The sequence below is a fragment of the Monomorium pharaonis genome, chromosome 6 (assembly GCF_013373865.1).
Source record: "Monomorium pharaonis isolate MP-MQ-018 chromosome 6, ASM1337386v2, whole genome shotgun sequence".
In the NCBI taxonomy this organism is placed as follows: domain Eukaryota; kingdom Metazoa; phylum Arthropoda; class Insecta; order Hymenoptera; family Formicidae; genus Monomorium; species Monomorium pharaonis.
Window position 1 is genome coordinate 10,226,832 of NC_050472.1, and position 23,612 is coordinate 10,250,443.

At 29.4% G+C, this 23,612-nt stretch overlaps 1 protein-coding gene across 2 annotated transcripts; it reads left to right on the forward strand.

The window, feature by feature from the left end:
- The first annotated feature begins 17 nt into the window (after window positions 1-17).
- Window positions 18-23,612, forward strand: LOC105833343 (zinc transporter 2). Of its 2 annotated transcripts, none has more exons than XM_012675014.3 (8): window positions 18-94; window positions 18,782-18,969; window positions 19,398-19,514; window positions 19,631-19,779; window positions 20,599-20,750; window positions 21,146-21,356; window positions 21,823-22,063; window positions 22,908-23,612. In XM_012675014.3, the coding sequence occupies exons 1-8, from the start codon at window positions 18-20 to the stop codon at window positions 23,051-23,053; spliced, it is 1,281 nt and encodes a 426-aa protein (XP_012530468.1). In that variant the 3' UTR covers window positions 23,054-23,612. The 2 variants fall into 2 exon arrangements, with proteins under 2 accessions (XP_012530468.1, XP_012530469.1); XM_012675015.3 differs by lacking the exon at window positions 18-94 and adding an exon at window positions 5,865-7,465 and having other exon boundaries at window positions 22,908-23,053.

A 23,612-nucleotide genomic window follows, 5' to 3' on the forward strand; every position in this document is an offset into this window, starting at 1 on the left:
AAAGTCAGTCCGGCGAAATGGAAAATAGTGGAGCTACATCTGCCGACATAGAAATTCGTACTGTCGTCCTCGAGCATAACAACCGAGCCAACGAGTAAGTATTCTCGCTCTATTGTGATAATATTTTCATGTTGTTTAGCATTCGCTTCTCGAATTTCTCATTTAACAGAACGCGACACGTATCTTCTTCATGTTCGTATATAGAGTATTTTGATAATTGTGCGAAAAAATATGTGATTCTTATTTTTTAAGAATGTTTGTGTTATATTTCAAAATATCAAAAATTTTAAAGTTCTACAGATTTTATTATTACGTTTGAATATCTCTGTGTAAAATTTGAACGTGATCTTATTAGTTTAAAGTTACTTTAGTTTAAAAGTTACTTAATTTTTTGTTCACTCTTGATTCTTATTTAAAATCACGTTTTGTAGAACTTTGCCAATTCGATGAGAAAGTGATATATATGTATTAAGCAAGAGTTAACTCAAATTTTTTACACGAAATAATTAAACTCTAATAAATAGTTGTAGTGTAAATACTCATTTGGGTCCACTTATTTGTTTGGAAATTATTTAAATTTACAATAGAGTTATTTTTGTTGCGTTAGCCAAATTTTTCGTTATTTTCTTTGCAAATAATTTCAGGATCAAAATTCAAATATTTCCGATTAAATTTTTTGTTTAAGAAAAAAAATAAACTTAATAGGTTAATAATTTTTAATTTTCGATAATTTTTAACTGTCATTGTAGAGCCACACATTCTTGAGAAAATTGTTCTAACAATCCGATATATGCAATTCAAGTAATAGAAATAATTTAAAGCAATACTGGGGTGAGGAAAGTACATAAAAAATTAGAGTAGAAATAAAATGCTTAAATCAATTCTTGATTTAGAAAATTAGGAATTTATTTTTACGATATTATTAATTTACGATAGTTTATAATAGAATATCAAAATATATTTTTATATATTTATTTTTTCATATCTGTTCTCGCATTTTTTAAAACTTACGCACTAAATTGTTTTGCTTATCTGTAATTTGAAACACATTATGATAGCAAGTTATCGAGTATTGACCAAACACTACCTTGACAGTGATAAAAAAAAGAGGTAAAGTAACTTCAATTGACTATTGTTGTCGGAAAATTTCAATAAATTTATAGGCGCAATTGTAATCCAATACGTTTCATCGAAAAATCTGAAATGGCGTATTAAATTATCCGCATCAGGGACATGCCAATCATTAAAGGTTCTACAGTCGCTTATGCTTTTTTTTATTATCGGTGGCGTTTGTACACGTAATTTTTGATAGACAGATGAAGGTTATTTAATAATATGTATTGTTATATTTCTTTCCCACTGTCTAACACTCTATGTAATGACCTTTTTTCTCGTGATCCAGATCACGTTTCCGCGTAAACGTAAAAATGCAACCCCAAGTATCCAATTGTTTTACACGAAACCCTACCTCTCGTCTCGTGACATGCCGCCAAAAGAGTTACAAAATATCATCGCGTCGAGAAGGAACTAGTAGTTCTGATTCGAATACGAAAATCGACCGAAAATGGATATGGACTGCATCGTCAACGAGTAAATAATAAGTTCAAAATTGCTTTAATACTTTTCGCTTTCAAACTCTATACGAGAAAAGGATCATTATTTTCATTTTGATTTTTGTCATGTTTAACTTTCATTCAATTTACAATCGATTCGAATCAAACTATGGCGCGATTTACAATTTCAAAATATACTTCGGAGATCCTGAGTAATAATACGAAAACGTCAAAGACGATTTAAAATCCCAATTTTCCGCGTTGTATTGTGTTAATTTACGCATCAGAGTATCATGTTTAAACGTAGTGATAGCAAGACCTAGTTTGTCATAGATAATTTGTAAGTATTCTCAGCTTCTTGGTTTACTCGCGTTTGTTTTTTTCCGGGTATCTCGTAACATATATTTGCATTGCGCATCATTGATCAATGATATGCGATACAAACCATGACAGCCATACACTATCGGCATATAAAAAGAACAGTGTGCGTAATAGGCAACATATCTTTAATATTTCATTGCACGTTGAGACTGTCTGATGGGCTTGGGATACCTATTTATATTTTGCGTCGAATAAAACATGAAAAAAAAAAAAAAAACTTACTTTTACATAATTAAAACAAAACTAGACGAACTGTTTTTGGTATCATTAAATTTAATTTATCATTCTTTATATTGATTTACTTTATTATAACTCTTAAGGAGATCCTGAAATAAATTATCGACTTTTTTTTATTAGACAACATCTTTGAATTGGCTTTACAGAATTCCAAATCTTTTTGCACAATTAAAGCAAAAATTAAGAGAACAAAAGGCGATATTAATAACAAAACAAATTGTCAACATATTAAAAAGTACAAAAAATTTTTATTATTAACATAAAATCACTCTTTGCCTTTTTCATTTTTGTGTATACTTTAATTGCGTAAAAGAATTTAGAATTCTATAAAGTTAATTAAAAAATATTCTCTAATAAAAAAATGTCGGTAGTTAATTAATTTGCTTTAGAATCCCCTTAAAATTAATATAACATTCTCTTGGCTTCCTGTTTCTTGCTTTTGTGTCTATTGCCTGTATATTTCTTCACATATTTTATAAAAATTGATCAGATAAAAGTTGACAACCCAGACAAAAATTGTTAGTGACAGCTAGGTAATGAGAGATTGCATTTATATCCATTTGTGAAAAATTTTATTGACGGGTACAAACAGTTGGTGAATCCTCTGTTAACATTTTATTACACAGATAAGGGCCGATTGTTTCCAATTTATTGAGAAACTTTATCCGACGAGTACTTATTATCTGTCTTTATTTAAAAAGAAAGATAAAAATAGGCACATGTTTACCTAATAGATAAGTTTACCAAGCAGTTAAAACAACCAGCCCTAAATATGTCATTAAATGCCACTAAAACACTTCGTAAGAAACGCTTTGAAAGCACTCACATAATTGCATGTCAGCGTGCAAAACATTTTGTTCATAACCAATTAATAAATATCTTTATAATGTAGAGATCTTTAGCGAACGCAGCATCACCATCACAGACAGACGCGGCATAATTCCATTTCTCGTAAATAAAAAAAAAACGCACATAATAGGATAGAACATTAATTATTACAAAAATTTTTACTGAGATTCTAATAAAATAATTCCTTGATGCAAATTCCTAAAATTAGGATTAAAGATAAAAATAAAAGATGTATTTTAACACACAGTACAATTTTTAATTTTGTGCAAAAATTAATTCACAAAAATTTGATAAAATACCTAACACCCAGGCAAAAATAGTTTTATATTTAAAAAGTTAAAATTTTGATAAGTGTTATGTTTTTAAAATGTTATACAAATGTTCAAACGGTATTTTAATAAAACATTTTCCGAACATTTGCAACATTCCAAAAACACACAATACTTTTTGAATATCTATCAAACATAGTCGTAAACAAATTTTTGCCAAACAAATTTTTAAAGAGACAAGAATTATATGACAAAAACACGATGAATTAGTACGCAAAAAGATAAAAAGGCAATGAGCAAAAAGAAAGGATGGAAAGCAAAGAGCACATTATAGATTAGGTTTTAGCAGAAAGAACACATAAATATTATATTATGCTGCTTTCTTCCGACTTATTTCTTATTTTGAACTGTCTCTTTAAAGTATTCAAGTTGATATTTCTTTAATTTTTAAATTTTTTCCTCGATGTTTTTATAATTAATTATTTATAAAGATTATCGATAAAGCAATAATTTCTCCGAGAAAAAATCAACTCTCACTCGATCGTCGCTCAAATCAGATCTTTTCACGAAAAAAATTGCTGTAATTGTTACAATAATATATTTTTGTTTGAAAAAGAAAGTACGTAAATTTAAGTTATATCCCAGATAGCACAGAGAGTTAAAAAAGAACTCAATTGTATGTCACCAAATATGAATTCTTTTTGAATATTTCTGTCTCTGACTACCGAACATTACAATCGTTTTTAACGCTTTGTAGAAACTGTTGGCTTTTTTTGCTTGTGTTAATATTGTCTGAAATCAACATATTTAGTTTATAGTTATTTTACAATAGGCATATCGATTTATATTGTTCATTAAGTACATGTTTTTCATCGGTTTTAATCTTTTACATTTCTCGACAAGATTTTTTGACCATAATTTTGGATTATTTTTGATTGTATTATTTATTTGTTCACGCTTTAATTATTATGACACATTTTTATGGGCGATATGCATTATTTTTATGGATATTCAGTCGGTATTTTCTAAATGGTATTAACTATATTTTCGTTTGCGTTATTTTACTCTTGTTTAATAAATTATATTGTATTGTGAGAATTGGTATTGGCTCGACATATTGACCTATTTATCTTATTATTTTTGCTTAACATTAACGAGCTCTTTATAATTTGTTTATTTTTTCTTTTTGAATATTTTTTATAAAAATAATTCTTTTTGCATCTCAAAAAGAATTCATAATTGGTGACATAAAATTGAATTCTTTTTAAATCTCTGTGCTATCTGGGATTACATTGAGTGTTTAGATTAGATCATAACCAGGTTAGTATCATCAATTCGCCAAAAATTTTGAAGTAAAAGAAGTGTTCGTTACATTGCGATTCTCCTTAAATATATCTTAGCCAGCAAAATGTCCATAATATGCAGCAATTGCACCTACATTAAACTCATGTTCTAACAATGCAATCTATGATGCTCTAATGGCAAATTGGTAACAGAGTCTACTTGATTTTTTATGCCAATCTACATCAAACTGAGTGTAGAGCTACTTTACTTCTGTTGCCAACTTGCCGTTAGGTGTGAATAACATTTTGTCGTCATTATCTGATATTATAATTATACTATTGTAATATTCAGAACAGCTTCTGGATAAGGTTAGGATAACTGTACAATTGTGCAGTAAAGCTTTCGGCACACGATATGATTTTTCATGCTAGCATGCATATGCGGCATCGTACGATTGGGTTACGATTGGTAATATAGTCATTCGAGCCAATCAGGACACGCAATAAGATGGCTCGTATGCGATCTAGTATGAAAAATTGTATCGTGTGCCGAAGATTTAACTGTACAAATCACTTACTTAAAGATAAATTATGGTTTCCATAACTTTTTTGTACAGACGGAATATATTAGGTGGTAAATTTAATTTCTGCCGCTCGCTATTAGAGAGCATTGGTCCCAACACTGATGAGTTTTGACGGTGAAGTCGCACGTTTTTGTAGTTTATACATTGCTGAAAGTAATTCAGTCCTTACAGATTAGATTTCTTGAAGCCAAAGAGATTTTCCAATTGATTGAAAATAAACTGCGATAAGCTATTTTTCCGACATGTGCTTCTTTACTACTTCCACCTCAAGAAAACCGCAGCTGAAACACATCGCTTATTATTTAAAGTGTATGGTGAAGAAACTCCATCAGAAAAAACATGTAGAGTTTGGTTTGACATTTAACGCTTTCGAAACGGTGATTTTGACACGAGAGACAAAGAATGTTCCAGACAACCAAAAAAATTTGAAAATGTTGAGCTGCAAGAATTTAGCTTAAACGCTTTTAGAGTTATCGAAAGCGTTAAATGTTACTCCAATGGCCGTCTTAAAACGCTTGCATGCCATAGAGACGAAAAGACGGCAGGAATTAAGTTGACCACCTAATAATATTATTATTATTCTGTCGTGACAGCCGTAATCTCCTTGAATAAAAATCTAACGCGATCAAAGCATGACGCGATCACAGGAAATGCCTTTCGGTTATGAAATAATCCGCTTCCTCGCGCGATCGGTACACGTCCGGCGTGATTTCTGAATCATCGCGCGCTCCTGCATCACGTGCGCCCGCTGTACCTCGCTGGAAAGTTACGTGAACGTTACCCGCATGTTTATTTCACCTTCGCCATTCACTCAGTCTCGATTCGCGATCCACCGTGTGATCCGCGTCAATCGACGGCGGTACGTAAACTTTCGCTTCGTTCTAACGACGGAACTCCTGAATTTTCCGCTACATCGGTGCAATACATCGGTGAAATCTCAAGGAGAGAAACACATCGCTGATCCGAGGAATTTATCCTCTTAGTTTTCTTTCAAGTCGAGTTTTCTTATTAAGTGTTTCGCGCAAGATCAACAATCCCGCGTTGGACGTAGAAGAAGACGAGCGACTTTTGAAGAATGCTATCGGTTCCGCGTGTCTCATTCGAGAGTCTCGAACGAGACTGATAAGACTATTATTGGTGCCAATGCGATTACTGAAGAATCAAAGAAGTGTAAACGATAATCGACCGCGCGCTCGCCAATAAATCGCGAATTATATTCGCGTGACTGTTAAATCCGTTGCAGATGCAATAAACCGGATTCGATTTGTGAAAGCACCTATTGACACCAAAATGAACGTGCTGAGTCGTCAAACTCCAGGATACGAGATATGTACCAGTTATACAAGATATATCGAATATATATATAACAGCAACAGGGTATTGTGAAATTTTAAAGACTGAATAACGTACGATGAAAAAAAGGTCTTTTCTAAAAAAATAGTTAATTTAATCGGCGATTTCGATCGCCTTTTTCCTTTTTTCCGCTCTTCCAACAATTTACCTTCCCGTCCTAAACTAATTAAAAGACTGTTGGCGTCACGAGCTCCTAAAAGTCAGCCTATCTACTCCGTGAACATTGAGTTCGGGACAAAAGCTCGACGAGACGTATCTTCTCCAAATGGAGATAGAAGAAAGAGACAGAGAGAACAGATAGAAAGGGAGCGAGTGAGTAACATATCAAGCAAGTGGGGACTTCTGATAAAGACAGGCCGACTGAGAGGAGAAGCAGAGAGACTGAGAAGGAAAAATATAAGAAAAAAAGAAGGAAAAAGAGAGAAAAAGAGAGAGAGAGAGAGAGAGAGAGAGAGAGAAAGAGAGAGAAAGAGAGAAAGAGAGAGAGAGAGAGACATCGCTGGTGTTAGATCTTTTATCTGCCGGACGAGTAGGCCCAGGCTGAAACGCGGACCCTCTTCCACCAAAAGCGTGGCGAGTCTCCGTATGGGTTGATTCTTCATTCGAGTGACGGGTGCAGTCGATCCGCGTCTCTCTGGTCGTCGGGAGGACGACATCCACGCACGACTTCGTTGATTACGACAACTGCACGCACCAGTCGCCGCGGTTCCCTTCCCCGTCCGTCGCGGCCGCCTACACTCGCGTTCCTCCGCCTCGGACGAGCCCGCGATCTCGTCTTCCTCTTTTTTTCTGGCACTTGGCAGTCGCTTGCGATTCGACAAAACAAAGGATCGTCGGACGAATCTCGCTCGTTCCAGGGAGACCGAGACGGTGACGTCGCGCCATCGGCGGCCGACCGACTGCGAGCTGGACCCGCGAACGATCCACCTTGGGATGGATGACGAGAAGATCAAGCTGTGAGTTTCCTTCGAGTTGCAATCGTTGATCCTCGCTCCGTATTAGAATCGGCCGAGACGCGAACGGAAGGAGAAGTTGTGCGAAACCAGCGAATGGAAAATTTCGGAAGATTGCGGGAACTTTGGGAAGGGCTGTTGTCAATCACCCTGAATTATGATCCGCATAATCCGTAGTTTAATTGCACCTTTGAAAGATGCGTCTGTGATATTTTGATTATTTTTTGTAATTTGTGACAAGCCACTTTCTAAGGAGAAATGATGAATTAGGTAAAAATATGCTAGCTATTGTCGGATGGAATCAGAAGAGTGCCTTTTCTTGATGAGGATAATCATTGGAAAATCTTTGATCTTTGTACACCTGTATTTCTTTCACCTTTCTTTTTCTTTCAAATACATTTGCTACTGGTATTACACGGTATTATATTTTTTACATTGAATTAGATTAGCATATAAAAAATATGGGATAATGGCTGACAGATTGAAAATTAATTCTTTATGGAAGTTAGAGTTACATACCCGTAAGTAATGTCATTCATTTTTCAATCTTCAAATATTTCGATAACATACTACACAATATATAATATTTAATGATAAATGTATTTACTAAAATTTATTCTTTTAATATATGTATATACGTATGAAAAACATTATGAAACTTTTATTCAAATTATTAAAATATAGATTACACATATATAGATTATACATACACTGGCGAAAAGTATATTACTTATAGGTTTTTTAAGCATAAATTTTTTTTAAGTAAATCAAATGGAGTTATTTTACAATAAATATTTTTTTCAAAATAACATGTACAAAATGTATCTAATACTAAGTTTTATATAATATACAATATTTATGATAAGTAAAAAAATAAATATATTTTGTACATATTTTACACATACTTTTGACATTTGTGATAAATCCTTATACTCAATCTAAGATTACAAAAATACTTTTGAAATATTTTAGTAAATATTTATAAAATTGTTAAATAATTGTTATAAATATTATAAATATTTTTATTTATAAAACTTTTATAAATATTATGTGTGCATTGTTTGGGGCGTTCAAAATAATTCATATCGTATAAAATATTTTGAACAATTTTCATGTCTATATTTGAAGCATAAATTTTTGGAGAAATGTTAAGACGCCAAGAGTTTCCGAATTATTAATCTCCTGTGAACTAAGTTTTAAATTCTTTTAAAATTTAATTTATAAAAAGGATATGTTTACATTGAAAATTTTGTGCTAATTTAACAAAATATCGCAAATTTTAAACAGATCACTAAAATTATTGTGTTAATTTAACACAAGATAAATGTTACAAAGTAACAAAAATCTTATGTAAAAAATCAATACTTTAATATAATTTAGAAACAGATTATAAAAACCTATTTCTTCGGTAATATTTATATTATGCTAAAATATTTGTTTATCTTAAAATTTATGTTTTAAAACTATTACTTTAATGTTATTTGTTTCTTTACCTTATAGATTATGTTATTTTAACATTGAAAATGTTAAATATTAATTTTACATAAAATGTTTAAATAACATAATCATTTATTTGGTTATATTAAATTAACACTGGAGTATGTTATAAATTCAACACAAAAATTTTAACTAGAAATGTTAACATAAATACAAATTGTTTCTTACTGTCTTACAACAATGTAGAATAGCCTTGAAAGAATCCGATATAGTACGAAAATATTGTGGAATATTAATGGAAGGTCACCAATACTGGCATATATCTCCTAAATTAACACCTTATTTCTCAGAAACTAAACACTACATTATATTAATATTAATGGAAACATGATTTTAGATAATTAAAGAATTAAAAATCTATAGTTTAAATCCACAGTACTAAAGACGAATTCTTTAAGATTAAAATTTGCATGATTTTTTAAGTTGCATACTTTAAACAATAATGAGTATATTATTGATAATAATAGATTATTACATATGTTTGTAGCTTTCAAAAACTTTTTATTTATATTCTTTTATACTTTTCTCTTAATATGGTAAAATATAAAATTGTGAAACATAAGTCAATACATTTCTGTATTCTGAGACGAATTTGAGATATATGATCTATTTTTTTCATAACATAATTTTATTTTAAATAAATGGTTTATTTTTCAAATTATTTATAATTATTTAAAATTTATTTTTGTTTTCTAATCTCTAAATTGCTTTTATTTTTAAAATATTTAATGGTTTGAGTCATCAATTAATTTTCTCTTAAAATTTATTCTCAAAATGTGATAATTGTTGGAAAATGTGTGACCTCGAGAAATTTTACTATACTTTTAAAATTTACTGAAAGTATAGTAAAATTTCTCGAGGTCACACATTATCCTACAATTACCAAATTTTGAGGGTAAATTTTAAGAGAAAATTCTCTCCGTGTATTTGACTTTTGCTATTACTACTTACTATAACAATTTTGATGGTCCATTTTTTAGATGTAATTTTTAATTGTGTTGCAAAAACATTAAGTATTACAAAAACTGCTATACTATATTTAAAAGAAGAAGAATTTTTTAGCTTACATTTATGTTTTATTTTTAAACATTAAAGTTTTACTTTTAGATTTTGTTTAAGAAATATTATTCAAGAACAAAGTAATGTGCCCGTATTGATGACCTTCCCTATTAAAATATTCTTACCATTTTGTCGACAAACATCAACTGCCTTTTGACACTCGACACACGTCGCGTCGTCGCGTCGACGAGAAAGCTTCCCTCCTTCGATTTCTCTTTCTTCGGGTAACGTCTCCGCGTGTTAACGAGTCGGCAAGCTGACTCGCTGATTGCCGAAATTATGCGGCAATTTTGCCGTGTGCGACGTGCAGTGTGGCTTTGCAAACAACAAGGCCACGATTCCCCTTCACTTTGCCACGCGACAGGATCTCTAATACAATGGTCACACGTGCACGAGGACGTGCAACCAGCCTCGCGAGTTTTAACAAAAACGCACGTTTCTTCCGATTAAATCATCGTGTTGTAACTATCAGCACGACTCTCGCGTGTAAAAATGATAAATCAAGTTTTTCCTCAACATTGTTTGTCGACTTAATTACCTTGATGCGCGAGTTCTTTCGCATAGAACTTTATATTCTAGTTAATGTAAAAGAAATAATCGTGTGTGCTAGAAAAAATAAAATTCCATGTAATATGATTGATTATTCCGTTGCGTTTTGTTGATAACTTTTATTGAATTAGTTGTTTTTATTTGACTTAACTTTTATAACTATTTTCTGGTATTTTCTGCCGGATATTTACGATCATATCATTAAACTCGGATAAAAATCGCGTCGGCATTATTTATGAAATAAATTCAAGTAACTATGTAATCACGAGCAACTATGCGTGCGAGGATAATAAAAGGAACGCGCTGTCGCGTGATTCCCGTTTCGGTTTTGTTCATCACGGAATATTTTTTCAGTAAACTACTCTGGAATAACGGGACTTAGCTTCGCGCGACCTGAAAGCATTGCGGTTGTGTCCATGGACCTTCAAAACGCAGCCTTGAAATACTTTGCGTCCGACTTCGCCGACGTTTCTTTTTTTACTCATACTTTAACAATTCATGTAAAACGTAAATGGATTTATCGTTACACTTGTGAATCCACTAAATAATTTAAGATAAATTAAAACTGTCGACACTCTTCAATGATTGATCAATGGTACGTTTGACACATTTATATCCGATTCAAATAATGAAATAATTATTTTTTATTTTCTATTTAGATGTTTTTCAATCTATATTGAAGCTGTACTTTCCTTACGTTCACGTTAAAGGATGTGTACAGCCTTTTTTACACGTGAGAATGTATTTCTTTAAAGGTCTGTAAATACGAAAATAATTATTGGTTTAATTGAGCCGAATAATACATAGATACCAGATAACAGAATGAGACAAATGTATATTAATTTTCTAGGGACTTCTTTGAAGAATCTCTTTCCAGCTAAATCGCACGTTGTTATAGAAAGAGCGTCAATCATTTAAATCACTCTTGTTTGACGATCGCGGTTGACTTCTTGGGTTTCTCTCTCATTAGCGCATCGTACCTAGAAAACCGCAAGTTTTTTCTCTTCCTTCTTGTTCTTTATCTAGTTGTTGGCCCGTCATGCTTTCTAAGGGTTAAGAACAACGAATCGTTAATTCACGATTGTTTAACTGAAACTGTGCTGCACGCAATTTTCGCGTTGCATAAGTAGAATGTAGGAGTTTTCCCTCATTTCTGTCATTTTTGCCGTTTTAACATTGCCAACCTGCTGTTAATCCACGAGTATCCAGTAGTGGTATTTGCGGAGTGGATAATTTTACATTAGCTAGTGTAACGATCACGTTTTATCGCGGGGAGGAAGGGTGCACTCGCGCGTGTGATCGTGATCGTACGATCTTGAAAACGATCATAGGCGCCGCGATACGTAAGGATTCCGATCGTTTGAGTTTTCTTTTTAGAGCAATCAAAGTATTAAAAGAAAATTTTTTTTCTTCCGAACGATATTATTTGTTATTTAATTATTAACACAATAATTAACATTAATAAGCTTTAAAGCGCAATCAGTGCGTATATTCACTGATTTGCAGCGGCATACTTCGGTCTTTCAGTGATTTTCACTTCAGAATTAGTGTGTTATCACCGAAAGATTAGAGTATTTATTTCACTGATTCACAATCAGTGAATGATTATAAGTACAACTCTGAAAGTTATATTTTCACTGATTTTGTCGAGATTTCACTAATTGTATTTTAGAGAGTATATTTTTTTAATTACTTATTTCATTTACTCGTTCAGGATTCAGCTAATAATCTTATTTTCGTCAAATTCTCGTTATCCAACTTGTTTTTAGATTTTTTTTAGATATTAGTAGATGATTAGAACATTACTTTTTTTTAAAAGAAATTGATAAGTCCATAAAGATTTTCTATCGTATCAGCGATATATTTGTCGTATGAAACATCTTGTCGACGCCCATGGAAGTGACTCTCTCTCTTTCTCTCTCTTTCTCTCTCTCAACCAGGCGAGACTGTTGTTCTCGTATTACCACAGTATAATTAATACGAAACACTGACATGGTGTCCGATAGCATGACGGCGAAACAACGAATCAACCGTCGTCGGTTATTAATCCGCCGGTGCAACTGATTATTTAAGAATACGTGACGACAATCTGCAAGCCATTCAATCGATTCGAAATACATATAATCCAACGCAAATAATTGCCATATGGTTAATAAGGAGTATTCCGGTAATAAAATAACGAGAAACCCCTTCGTGTAATAATGCCTATTTTTCTGTTCTTAAATCTAACAATGTTTGAAATATCCATTAGTCGTTTGAATGATAGTAACAGGGAGTTTTCATAGAGTTGTGAGGTCATTTGTCATTTCCTCATTGACTGGCGGACGTAGGAGGAGAAAAGATAAACACTGTGCGGCGTGTATCATGAACGAAAGGAAGTATATTCGACATACGTATCGACACGAATTCTTTCGTTGTCCTCACGTCTCGTCCTCGGTATCGGCAAAAATTCACAAGTCACCATCGGCGAGCACCTTGATTCAACAACAAAAACCGTCGCGAATCTACTCCGTGAATAGTTGGTGCCGCTCGTTCTTCCAGTTGAAGGACGAATTTTCGAGGGTCAGCCTTCCACGCGACCCTCGAAGAGATTAAGGCTACGCGTGATACAAAGTATATATTTATACATAAGTATAATTCTCAATACGATGGAAATTATAAGCTGAATAGTTTAATGGGCGATCAAACATTATAGAGTTTGTATTGATTAGATAAAAGTCCTTTATTAAAATTTAAATGATTTATATAAACATACAAGTTCAAAAGTTTGGCTTGTTCGACACCTGTCGTTGAAAGAGACATAGGATTATTTCTTTTACACTTTTCTCTTTTTAATTTCTGCACCGAGGAGCGTTTGCATCAAGGATTGAAATGTTTGTCATTGCGCCATTGTATTATTATAATATTCTAGTAACGATCTTGTAAATCTCTCTCTAAGCACGCATCATTGTCTATTGTGTTATCTTTAACCTCACGCATTAATTGTTAACTGCGGCGGTTCATATTGGCAATTTTTTAATTTTATTGATTTATTATTTTAGAGCCTGACTTGCATTTTTTGTTTAATATTTCTTTGTTATTTTATACATATTTAATTTACGAATAAAATATTAAATTTATTTGATTGTAATTGTTGTTTAGTGTAATCTAAATTTCAAAAATTATGGAATTTTTAATTTCATTTAAATGTTTAAAAAAATAACTTTTAATTTAATACACGTAAGTTCATTTTAATGCAATTTTTAACATAACTAAATTATTTTTTTCTTCTTTACAAACAGAAAAATGTAATTAAGTATAGGTTATTAACTAACTTTGACTTAATTTAGTTTAAAAAAGTATTAACTTGATAACTAACCCGGCATATTATTATTATTGTTGTTATTATTATTATTATATACAGATGTATACATATATCATTAGATATATACTGTATACATTTAACTTATGATATGAAGATATTCCGGAAAAATCTAGATGCGGCTTTATCAAGTTTTCTCGCACATTTTTGAACGTAACATCGCACGTGATATCGCAAACCTTGATTTTCATCGATATTGTTCGATCGTGTGACTTTGCACACGGCATCATTGTCATCGTTATTGAATCACAACCAGTGATGGGGGAAGGCGTGTGATGAATGCGCATTTGCGCACGGCATCATTGATATCTAACTGATAGATAATAGCGTTCTACGGAAGGCGATAAGAACTGGTCATATATTCGCGTATGTAATGTATTGCAGTTGTTAAAGCGTGTAATAATGTCAGCAATATATTATACATACAAACGTTTCCGTCAGGTTTATTACGAAATTACTTATGTAATTAGAAAAGTAGTAAAAATACATTTATGTCCTTACTGTGATATCTCTTCATTATTCTACATTCTCTTTTCTCACAAGATTTTTCTTTCTTTACTTAGAAATATTGATTATTCTTAATTATGTTAAGATTTGTACTTTTAATAATATTAAGAATGCGAATATTCTTAATAATATATATAATTCTTGATAATAAATATTTCTAAAAATATATCTAATAAGGCGAGATCTAGATATGTATCTTAAGAATTTTGAAAAGTTTGATACTATAGATACTATAGATATTATAAGAATTTGATGTCATAAAAATAATATATATCACGTATTAATGATTAAAGAGTTACAAGATTTTTTTCTTTATTATTCGAGACCAACTGATAATATTTCTTTTTTTAAATATTTATCTTTTTTATATTTTTAATTGGTTTTACGATTCTGATAAAACATTTTTTTTTTAATTTATTTAAAAATAAAAAATTAATTAGATAAAGATTATCAATATTAGCATTTTGTTCTTGGATAATATTTTTTAAACATAAGCTAAAAATAAAACTTTAAAAACACAAATGTAAATTAGAAAGTCTCTTTTATCAGGTGGTATAGCAGTTTTTATAATACTGTTTAATATTTTGTAATAATTAATGTTTTTACAATAAAATCAAAATTGAATGTGTAAGAAATTGAGTAAAATGCATGATGGACTATATATTTTTTCATTTCCTTTAATATGAGTTACTTGTAAAAAATACAAAATATTTATAAGTAATGTATATAACATTTCTAAGAAGTTTTCACTTTGATGTAAAACTTTTTGTGGATTATTATAAATATTATCTTATACATGTCGTATACAAAGGTTAGATTTGTTTTTAGTAAATTTTATATAATAAAAGCCATGAATATACAAACTATTTTTATTTCTTTAATTATTTATGCAGATTATGTTTTTATTAATATTAATTATATATTTTTACAATATTAATATGATGCAATTAATTTCTTAGAAATAAAGGTGCATCATTTTAAAAAGCTTATGTCAGTATTGACTTTTCTCTCTACTTCAAAAAAATCAGAACACATTAAATTATTTCTTCAATATGTACTATTTAATAAAAACTGTGAATTTTAGAGAGAATTAGCACTTATACATTACAACTAGACTGATTGTATAACATAAAGCTTTAATTATTCGCTGTGATATTTCTCATACATAAAATCATTCCAAACTTTAAAATCTCGTAATTCTATGATTTGTTGGCATCCGAATGTTACATATTACTCTTACGACTTCAAACTCTACATTTTAATACCGAATTTTCTAAAAGGTATCCGCGAGATACATATCTGCTCTTGTAAGAAATATCAATTGTTATTAAACAATATTTTTTAAGTATTATATTAAAATATAAATACATTTAATTTGACAAAAAAATATGGAAGTAAATTTAATAAGTCTCTATTGAATGAGTTAAATTAATAATTATAGATTTTCGATAAATTCTTATAAAACTCTTATCAGAAAATAAATTCTATTAAAAGTTTAAATCTTATTTCTATTACAATGCCTTGATAGAGAAATTGTACAAATATTGTATAATAATGATATCATGAAACGACGAAAGTTTCGCAATAATTGCGCTAAGATAATACGCCATGATACAGCAATTTTATCAAAATAATATTTCTACATAACATTTGTCAAAAATTAGACAAATATATATTTGAGTTATAAATATTTTAGAATTATTTAGAAAATTATTTTAATATTTATTTAAATTATTGCTATGTTGAATGTGTAATGGTTTTATATTTGTCGCGATATTTCTACATTATCATAATATTTAGGAATATGCATTTTTCCAAATATATTTATGCAAAATATATTTTTTAATTATTGATAAATTTTTTTCTAAATTTAATTATAAAAATGTGTCACTAAGATGATTTGCCGTATTATTAGCTTTATCGAAATACTATTTCGAAATTAATTGTGTAAACAGTTATCAATATTTTATAAAAGGTTAGTACTTCTTTTAAATATATCTACGTAATTGCATGTTATAATTTTTATGTAAGATTTTGTTATATAATTTAATAAATATTGTTTTATCGGGGGAAGGGGGCTACTTTACGCTAAGTTTTTGTTTCGTAAATAAATGTACCCACTTATCATCACGTCAATTGAGGCACAATTATCTTCATACAGATCTTATCAAAAGCTAAAAGAAGAAGGGGGAAGCAAGCGTCATTTATTGATCGATAAATAAAAAGCTGCTAAAATTAAATATTTGACATACTCGAAATGTGAAATAAAATTGACACGGTGAAAGAAATAATTGACAAAGAACTAGATAATTTCCACACAATAAAAAATTTATGGAATCTCGTTCTAGACAGATATCTTATTAGGAGATTAGGATATTGTGACATTTCAAAGATATTTTATAAAGATTTAGACTTGACTTTGTACTACTCAAGTCAATTTTTATCTAATTTTACAAACACGTAATATTAACTAAATATAGTTGAGTTCGTAAATGTAGAGTTGTGCATACTTTAATATTTAGTTTTCACGACATCAAAATTTTGTTTATTTGGCTTAATTAACGTTTTCTATAAAAAATAATTAGAATCACGAATTATTTTGCGGATTAGTTTCATATTATTAGTATATTATTAAATTATACGTAGATTGTTGACAGAGTATCATTATAAAAGAATATTATTATTATAAAAGAATAAAAAGTAAAAAAAATTATTTTTTTATATTTCTTTATATTATCATTATCTAAATAGGTAATACAAGGAGGTGACATGTAATATCAGTTTTAATTATGTGTGACTTGAATAATAAATCGTATGAAAAAATTATGTTTTAACTTCTTATCTTAAGGTCTTTGCTAATATTTATAAGTTTATTTTTAGTATCTGGTAGACTCATTACATTGTAGAAAGGTAAAAGATTAAGCGTGTTTTCAATGAAATTCTTACCTTGCGTAGGGGTTTTTGTTAATCTTTGCAAGTTTATTTTTAATTTGTGGCAGACTCATTATTGTAGGAAAGGGAAAAATTTGAGTGTATCAATTAAATTTAAATCTTGCGCGGTTGGTTATTCAGTAGATATAAATATCTTTGAAAAAATTAATTAAGCTAAAAAATTAAAATTTTAATATCTTTATAATTAAAATCTTTATAATTAAAAATCTCAAAAAATATTAATTAAGCAGAATAGTTAAAATTTTGCTATATTAAAAATTAAGCCTTTTTGCAACTGTGGATTTAACTATATTAATATTTTGTCTTATATTTTATTTAATGTTTAATATTTAATATTTTTATTTTGTATAATATCGTTCTATTGTGTTATTTTAAATGTTATGCAACACCAATTCTACTATATACCAATTGTTCAATATGCATATCAATTAGTTGTAAATGAAATAATTGGTGCAACTAATTAATACATTATTATTATTATTATTGAATTATGCTAATCTTTTCGGTTTTATCAATTTTGATACAATACTTTAATCATACACTTGTATTTTGTAAATAAACTTTGGCATAAGCATAATTATTTTTCGTGTTATTAATGATGCTGGCTTCATAGAGTACACAGAATAGAAGTGTATGGTCAAAGTATTGTGTCAAAATTTATAAAACCGAAAAGATTAGCATTATTTAATAATAATAATAATAATAATAATAGCTTAATTAGTTGCACCGATTATTTCATTTGTAACTAATTGATATGCATATTGAACAATTGGTGTAAAGTAGAATTGGTTGCATAACATTTAAAATAACACACAATAGAACAATATTATACAAAATAAAAATATAAAATATAAAATAAAATATGAAATATTACTCATTATGATATTTTAAGAAATAAAGATATATTTCACATATACGCGATAATTTCTATTTATATTCTATAAATCTTTATTGCTGTATAAGAATATTCTACAGAGATATCTTTTTTCCATGTTTTGAATCATCTACAACAAGCCGCACGCATTATTTTACTAATACGTAACTACTTTCATCCATTGCATAACATAAGAAAGTATGCTATGCGCCATTTACGATCGTGAACAATACAGAAAGAGTTCAATAAATATAATGCTTATAATATATATAAGCAATTATTATTTATAATTTACAAATCTAAATAGTAAATAATGACTGTAAAAATTGCAATTATATTTATAGTTATATAAATTATTAACAGTAATCGAGACCATTTATTTTGCTTCAAAATTGGCTTTGTTAAAACAAGACATCCATAATAAAGTAAAACTTTTTCTGTAAAAATGCTTCGTTATTTCAATAATGTTCAACTCTGCATATGAAATAAAAATGGATTTATAATGGATTTATAATTGCAGGTTCAAGGAAAAGGCGATTTATGGCTATGGGACGAGCATCCCCCCAAATAATAACGAAGATGAGGAAAATGAGATGTCACCACGGAAGGTCATCTTCTGTGTTCATGGAAAATTATCAGGTTGTTGTACAGTAGTGAAAAGTTCTGGCGATGAAAATGCAACCGCGGAATATCAACAAAGTCCGACAAGTACGTTTCTCTTAAAAGAAATATATATATATATATATATATATATATATATATATATATATATATATATATTTAAATATTGTCATTATAATATTGTCATATATATATATTTAAGACTTGTCATTATATATATATATATATATATATATAAAATGACGTATTTAAGAAAATAAAATAAAAATTATTAGAAAATTGAAAAATAGACTATAAAAAAAAGTCTAGATAATTTTTTAGCGGCACATTTTAAATTAGTCGAAGATATTAAAAGAGGTGAATAAATTGTGTTTTAATTCTGAACATATTATATCGCACATCTAATTTTTGCATTAATCATATAACTTTTATTGACATTTGACAATTGAATTTTTCAAATAATTTTCTTTTAAGTAAACATCGTTTACACTGTATTTTTTAATGATTAATTTTAGTGCCTCTGGAAGATCATTGTCACAGGGAAAGGAATGAGGAGATCGACAAGAAAGCTCGGAAAAAGTTGTGGATTGCCAGTGCACTCTGCGTCATTTTTATGATAGCAGAAATCGTCGGTAATACAACAAAATACGTTATCCGTGAAAACGAGATACAGAGAATACATTGTAGAAGTTGTTTACAAAAGCAGATCGCGTACACGTAAATTTCTTTTTATTTTTCTTCTCTTTAGGCGGTGTATTATCGAACAGCTTAGCGATAGCGACTGATGCCGCGCATTTGTTGACTGACTTCGCGTCTTTTATGATATCTCTCTTTTCTATCTGGGTCGCTAGCAGACCAGCTACTAGAAAAATGCCGTTTGGTTGGTACCGAGCGGAAGTGAGTATTTTTTTCTCCTTTTCTTCGATATGAATATATTAAAGCAAAATAGATTAAAATAGATTAAATTAGCTAAACCTTAGATCTTATCGACAAATAAATATAATTTAGAAGTTAACGATAGTAACAATGTAAAAATTAGTGATAACAGAGTATAATGTAAAATTACATTTTACGCGAATATAATTAAAAATGGTTTTAATCCTCCATCTGTACACTGACCCCAAAAGAGAACAATCGAAATTGTTCACTTGTATAACCACAAGATTGGTAACAGACGAAGCTTGGCTCCCTTTTAATAAATGACCAAAGTAATTATTAAAGTTTGAAATGTAGTCACTTAAGAGTAATTAGGAATTTTTTCAGATTTTTTGCATGTATTTAACATTTTAAAAAAGGGACAGGACAAAAAGGGATCGGTGTACAGACTGTGTTGGTGAAAATAAGTGTATAGACGGAGGGTTAAATTAATTTAGAATTATTTATGGTATAATATATACATATATATATATATATATATCACACACGATATTTACTATTTATATAAAGTATTTATAAATATTTATTATTTATTTTTTAAAACATAAATATTGCAATATTAAATATTTTATACTATTATTATTATTAAAATTAATAATTATTATTAAAATATGTATTCATTTTTTATGTACGAAGGTAAAAATCATAAAATATTTATTTAATAGCACAAAAATTAATATACATTTTACATACAATTACAACGCAATATTTTATTTAAAAAACCAGAAATATTTTACGCGTGAAAATGGATAATTGGAACTTTCCTGTATACTGATTTAGGTTATCGGAGCATTGACTTCAGTTTTATTAATATGGGTAGTCACAGGCATCTTATTCTACCTCGCGGTAGAAAGAATTGTCCACAAAGACTTTGAGTTGGACGCTATGGTGATGCTGATCACGTCTGCAGTTGGTGTTGCGGTAAATCTAGTGTTAGTGATATCATTAACAACAATTTATTTAATCTCATGCGCGATGCAGCTGCGATAACATGATACCAAAGTTTTTATAACAATAGAAATTGTAATATATATATATAACGTAATCTTAATTAAGCGTATTATATAATGATGTAATCACGAGTAATAATGATATTAATTATGTTACAATTACAATTCGCGACTGTTAATGAAAAAAAATTATAATTAATAATTATATGAATGGCCTGATTTAAATCTTATTTAAATTTAAAATACAAATCAGTTAAACAATTACAAATATAATTGTCGATATAAATCAATTGCAGCCAAATTTCCGCAATTAGACTTGCATCTTTGATTGTTTTAAAGAGATATATACAGAAATACTATATAATTCGGTATTGCAGAATGGGCCTATCATTGCATCAGCATGGCCATAGTCACGGTGGACACAGTCACAGTAACCACGACGATAATGCAGAAAATGGGCTTGATGATGATCTCAAAAAAGAAAATTCGAAAAGGAATATTAATGTACGCGCTGCCTTTATCCATGTTTTGGGTGATTTTATTCAGAGCATAGGAGTATTCATCGCCGCTTTAGTCATTTATTTTAAGGTATCTTCAAGCTTTTGTCAATATCTTTAGACAGCACATAAAATTTATGATAAATATTCATAAATATTTATTACTTATTTATTAAAAAAATATATATATTAATATTTTATATAAGTCAAAATATTTTATATAAGTTATTTTATATCAGGTCAAAAAATATTTATGCAATATTTTTATAAATATTTTATAAACCTTTTATAAGTATTATATGCTGTCTAAATTACCAAAATACATTTTTACATATTATTATTACATATTATTTTATATCTTGTAGACCGGATTAAGTTTTGGAAATTTATCGTTCTTACGTTCTTACGTATATTTATCTTTGATATCAAAATCAAGTCACGTCACGTCTTTATATCGAGGAATTTTGTGACATTTTCATAATTCAATAAGCAAACAAGCTTATCTATCGATAACAAAATTTCAGAGCACGATTCAGTGATCGATTTATTTATTTCAGCCAAGTTGGAATATAGTGGATCCAATATGTACATTTCTCTTCTCCATATTAGTTATCCTCACTACGGTGGCGATTATTAAAGATGTAGTTAATGTCCTAATGGAAGGAATTCCGAAGGGTTTCGAGTATTCCCAAGTTGAAAACACCTTTATGCAAATAGATGGAGTCGTGAAGGTTCACAATCTTAGAATTTGGGCACTCTCACTTGACAAGACCGCTCTATCGGCGCATCTAGCTATAAGTATGTACACCCAAAATACAATTTCGACACGTATGCTTCTTATTTATGCATTTTAGTTACGCAACTGGGTTAAAGTCTTGTGAAATAACATCTGCTGTGTCATAAAATATGCTAAGAGTTCGTATTTTTAGATTTTTTAATTCTCTCTCTCTCTCTCTCTCTCTCTCTCTCTCTCTCTCTCTCTCTCACTCACTCACTCATAATAGATCCTTTATTATCCTGAATCTTCATATTTCTCGATTAGAAATTTTATAAATTTTTGTATCTCATTATTCGTTTTTTGACTCCTTATTCCATCATGTATAAAATGATACATATCACTCTTATTAATAATTATGGATACTCTAGTGGAAAAATTTTGTTAAATTTTTACTAAAAGTGATATTGCAGCAAATTTTGTTGACATGAGATATTTCTTGTAAGTAAAAAACTATGTGAATAAAGAGCAGTATTTTTCTTTTGTTTTGACAAGCATATGTTTTGAAATAAAAGGATTTATTCCATAAATGAATATCTCAAGCCTTCAAAATTGAATTATAAAATGTATAATAAATTATTTTAACAAGAAAAAAATTTCGTTTATTGAACATTATTAATAAATTTTAATCAATTCTGATAAAAATATTCGTAAAAAATATAATTTTGTTTTAAGTTTGATCAAATTTTATTAAACTTATATTAAAATTGTGCTGAAATTTTTTCGAAATTTTGCAAAAAAGTGTTTCAAATATGAAGCAATTTTAGAAAAGTTTTAGTTTAATTTAGTGAATTTTTCACATTTTTTCACCAAAAATATTAGTGCAATATTTATTTCTCGTAAAACATACGTTATTTTTATTTATAGAACCTGGAACGAGCCCTCAAAACATTTTGCGTACTGCCACGCGGAATATCCACGACAAATACAAATTCTTCGAGATGACATTGCAGATAGAAGAATTCAACGAACGAATGGAGAACTGCAAACAATGCAAAGCGCTATCGCAATAGCAAGTTGTTTCAATTGCACTTATACGTGTCTTAATCACGATATAAGGGACGCAATATTCAATAAAGATAATTTTAGGAGTCTCGTGAACGTCATGCTCTACTGAACGAAGCCGCCGACGCTTTGTTCACAAAAGCAGCATATATGCATCACACTGAACTTTCGTTGTACCTTTTTCTTTTTTTTTGTTTTTAACTTTGTGAAGATACGTATGAGCAGTCAACATCATTCACGTATAACGAGATATGTGATTGTGAATAGTTTATTATTCAATTATAAATTATAATTAGTTTTATAAATAAACTAAGTTAGATAACGTTAATTGTTGCAGTTGCGATAAGCATCGTAAGTGTTTCTCGAATTAATTTTCGTATTAATAGTTATTTTGAATATTTTCAAATTAAAAATTGTAAAGAATTGTATTTATTTTTAAGAGTGAGCCATAAATATGTATTTCAATAAAAGTTACCAGTCTACCAGATATTACAAATGTAAAGGATATTGTATATATGCACAAAAAAGAGAAGAAAAAATGAATAAAACTTATTTTGAACTTGACAA

What these genes read in the sequence shown, in the direction of transcription:
- LOC105833343 (XM_012675014.3), top strand. Translation starts at nt 18, where the DNA reads ATGGAAAATAGTGGAGCTACATCTGCCGACATAGAAATTCGTACTGTC. An exon ending in TTGGTTGGTACCGAGCGGAA is followed by an intron (nt 19,780 to 20,598) that starts GTGAGTATTTTT and finishes ATACTGATTTAG; the next exon opens with GTTATCGGAGCATTGACTTC. An exon ending in CTTTAGTCATTTATTTTAAG is followed by an intron (nt 21,357 to 21,822) that starts GTATCTTCAAGC and finishes TATTTATTTCAG; the next exon opens with CCAAGTTGGAATATAGTGGA.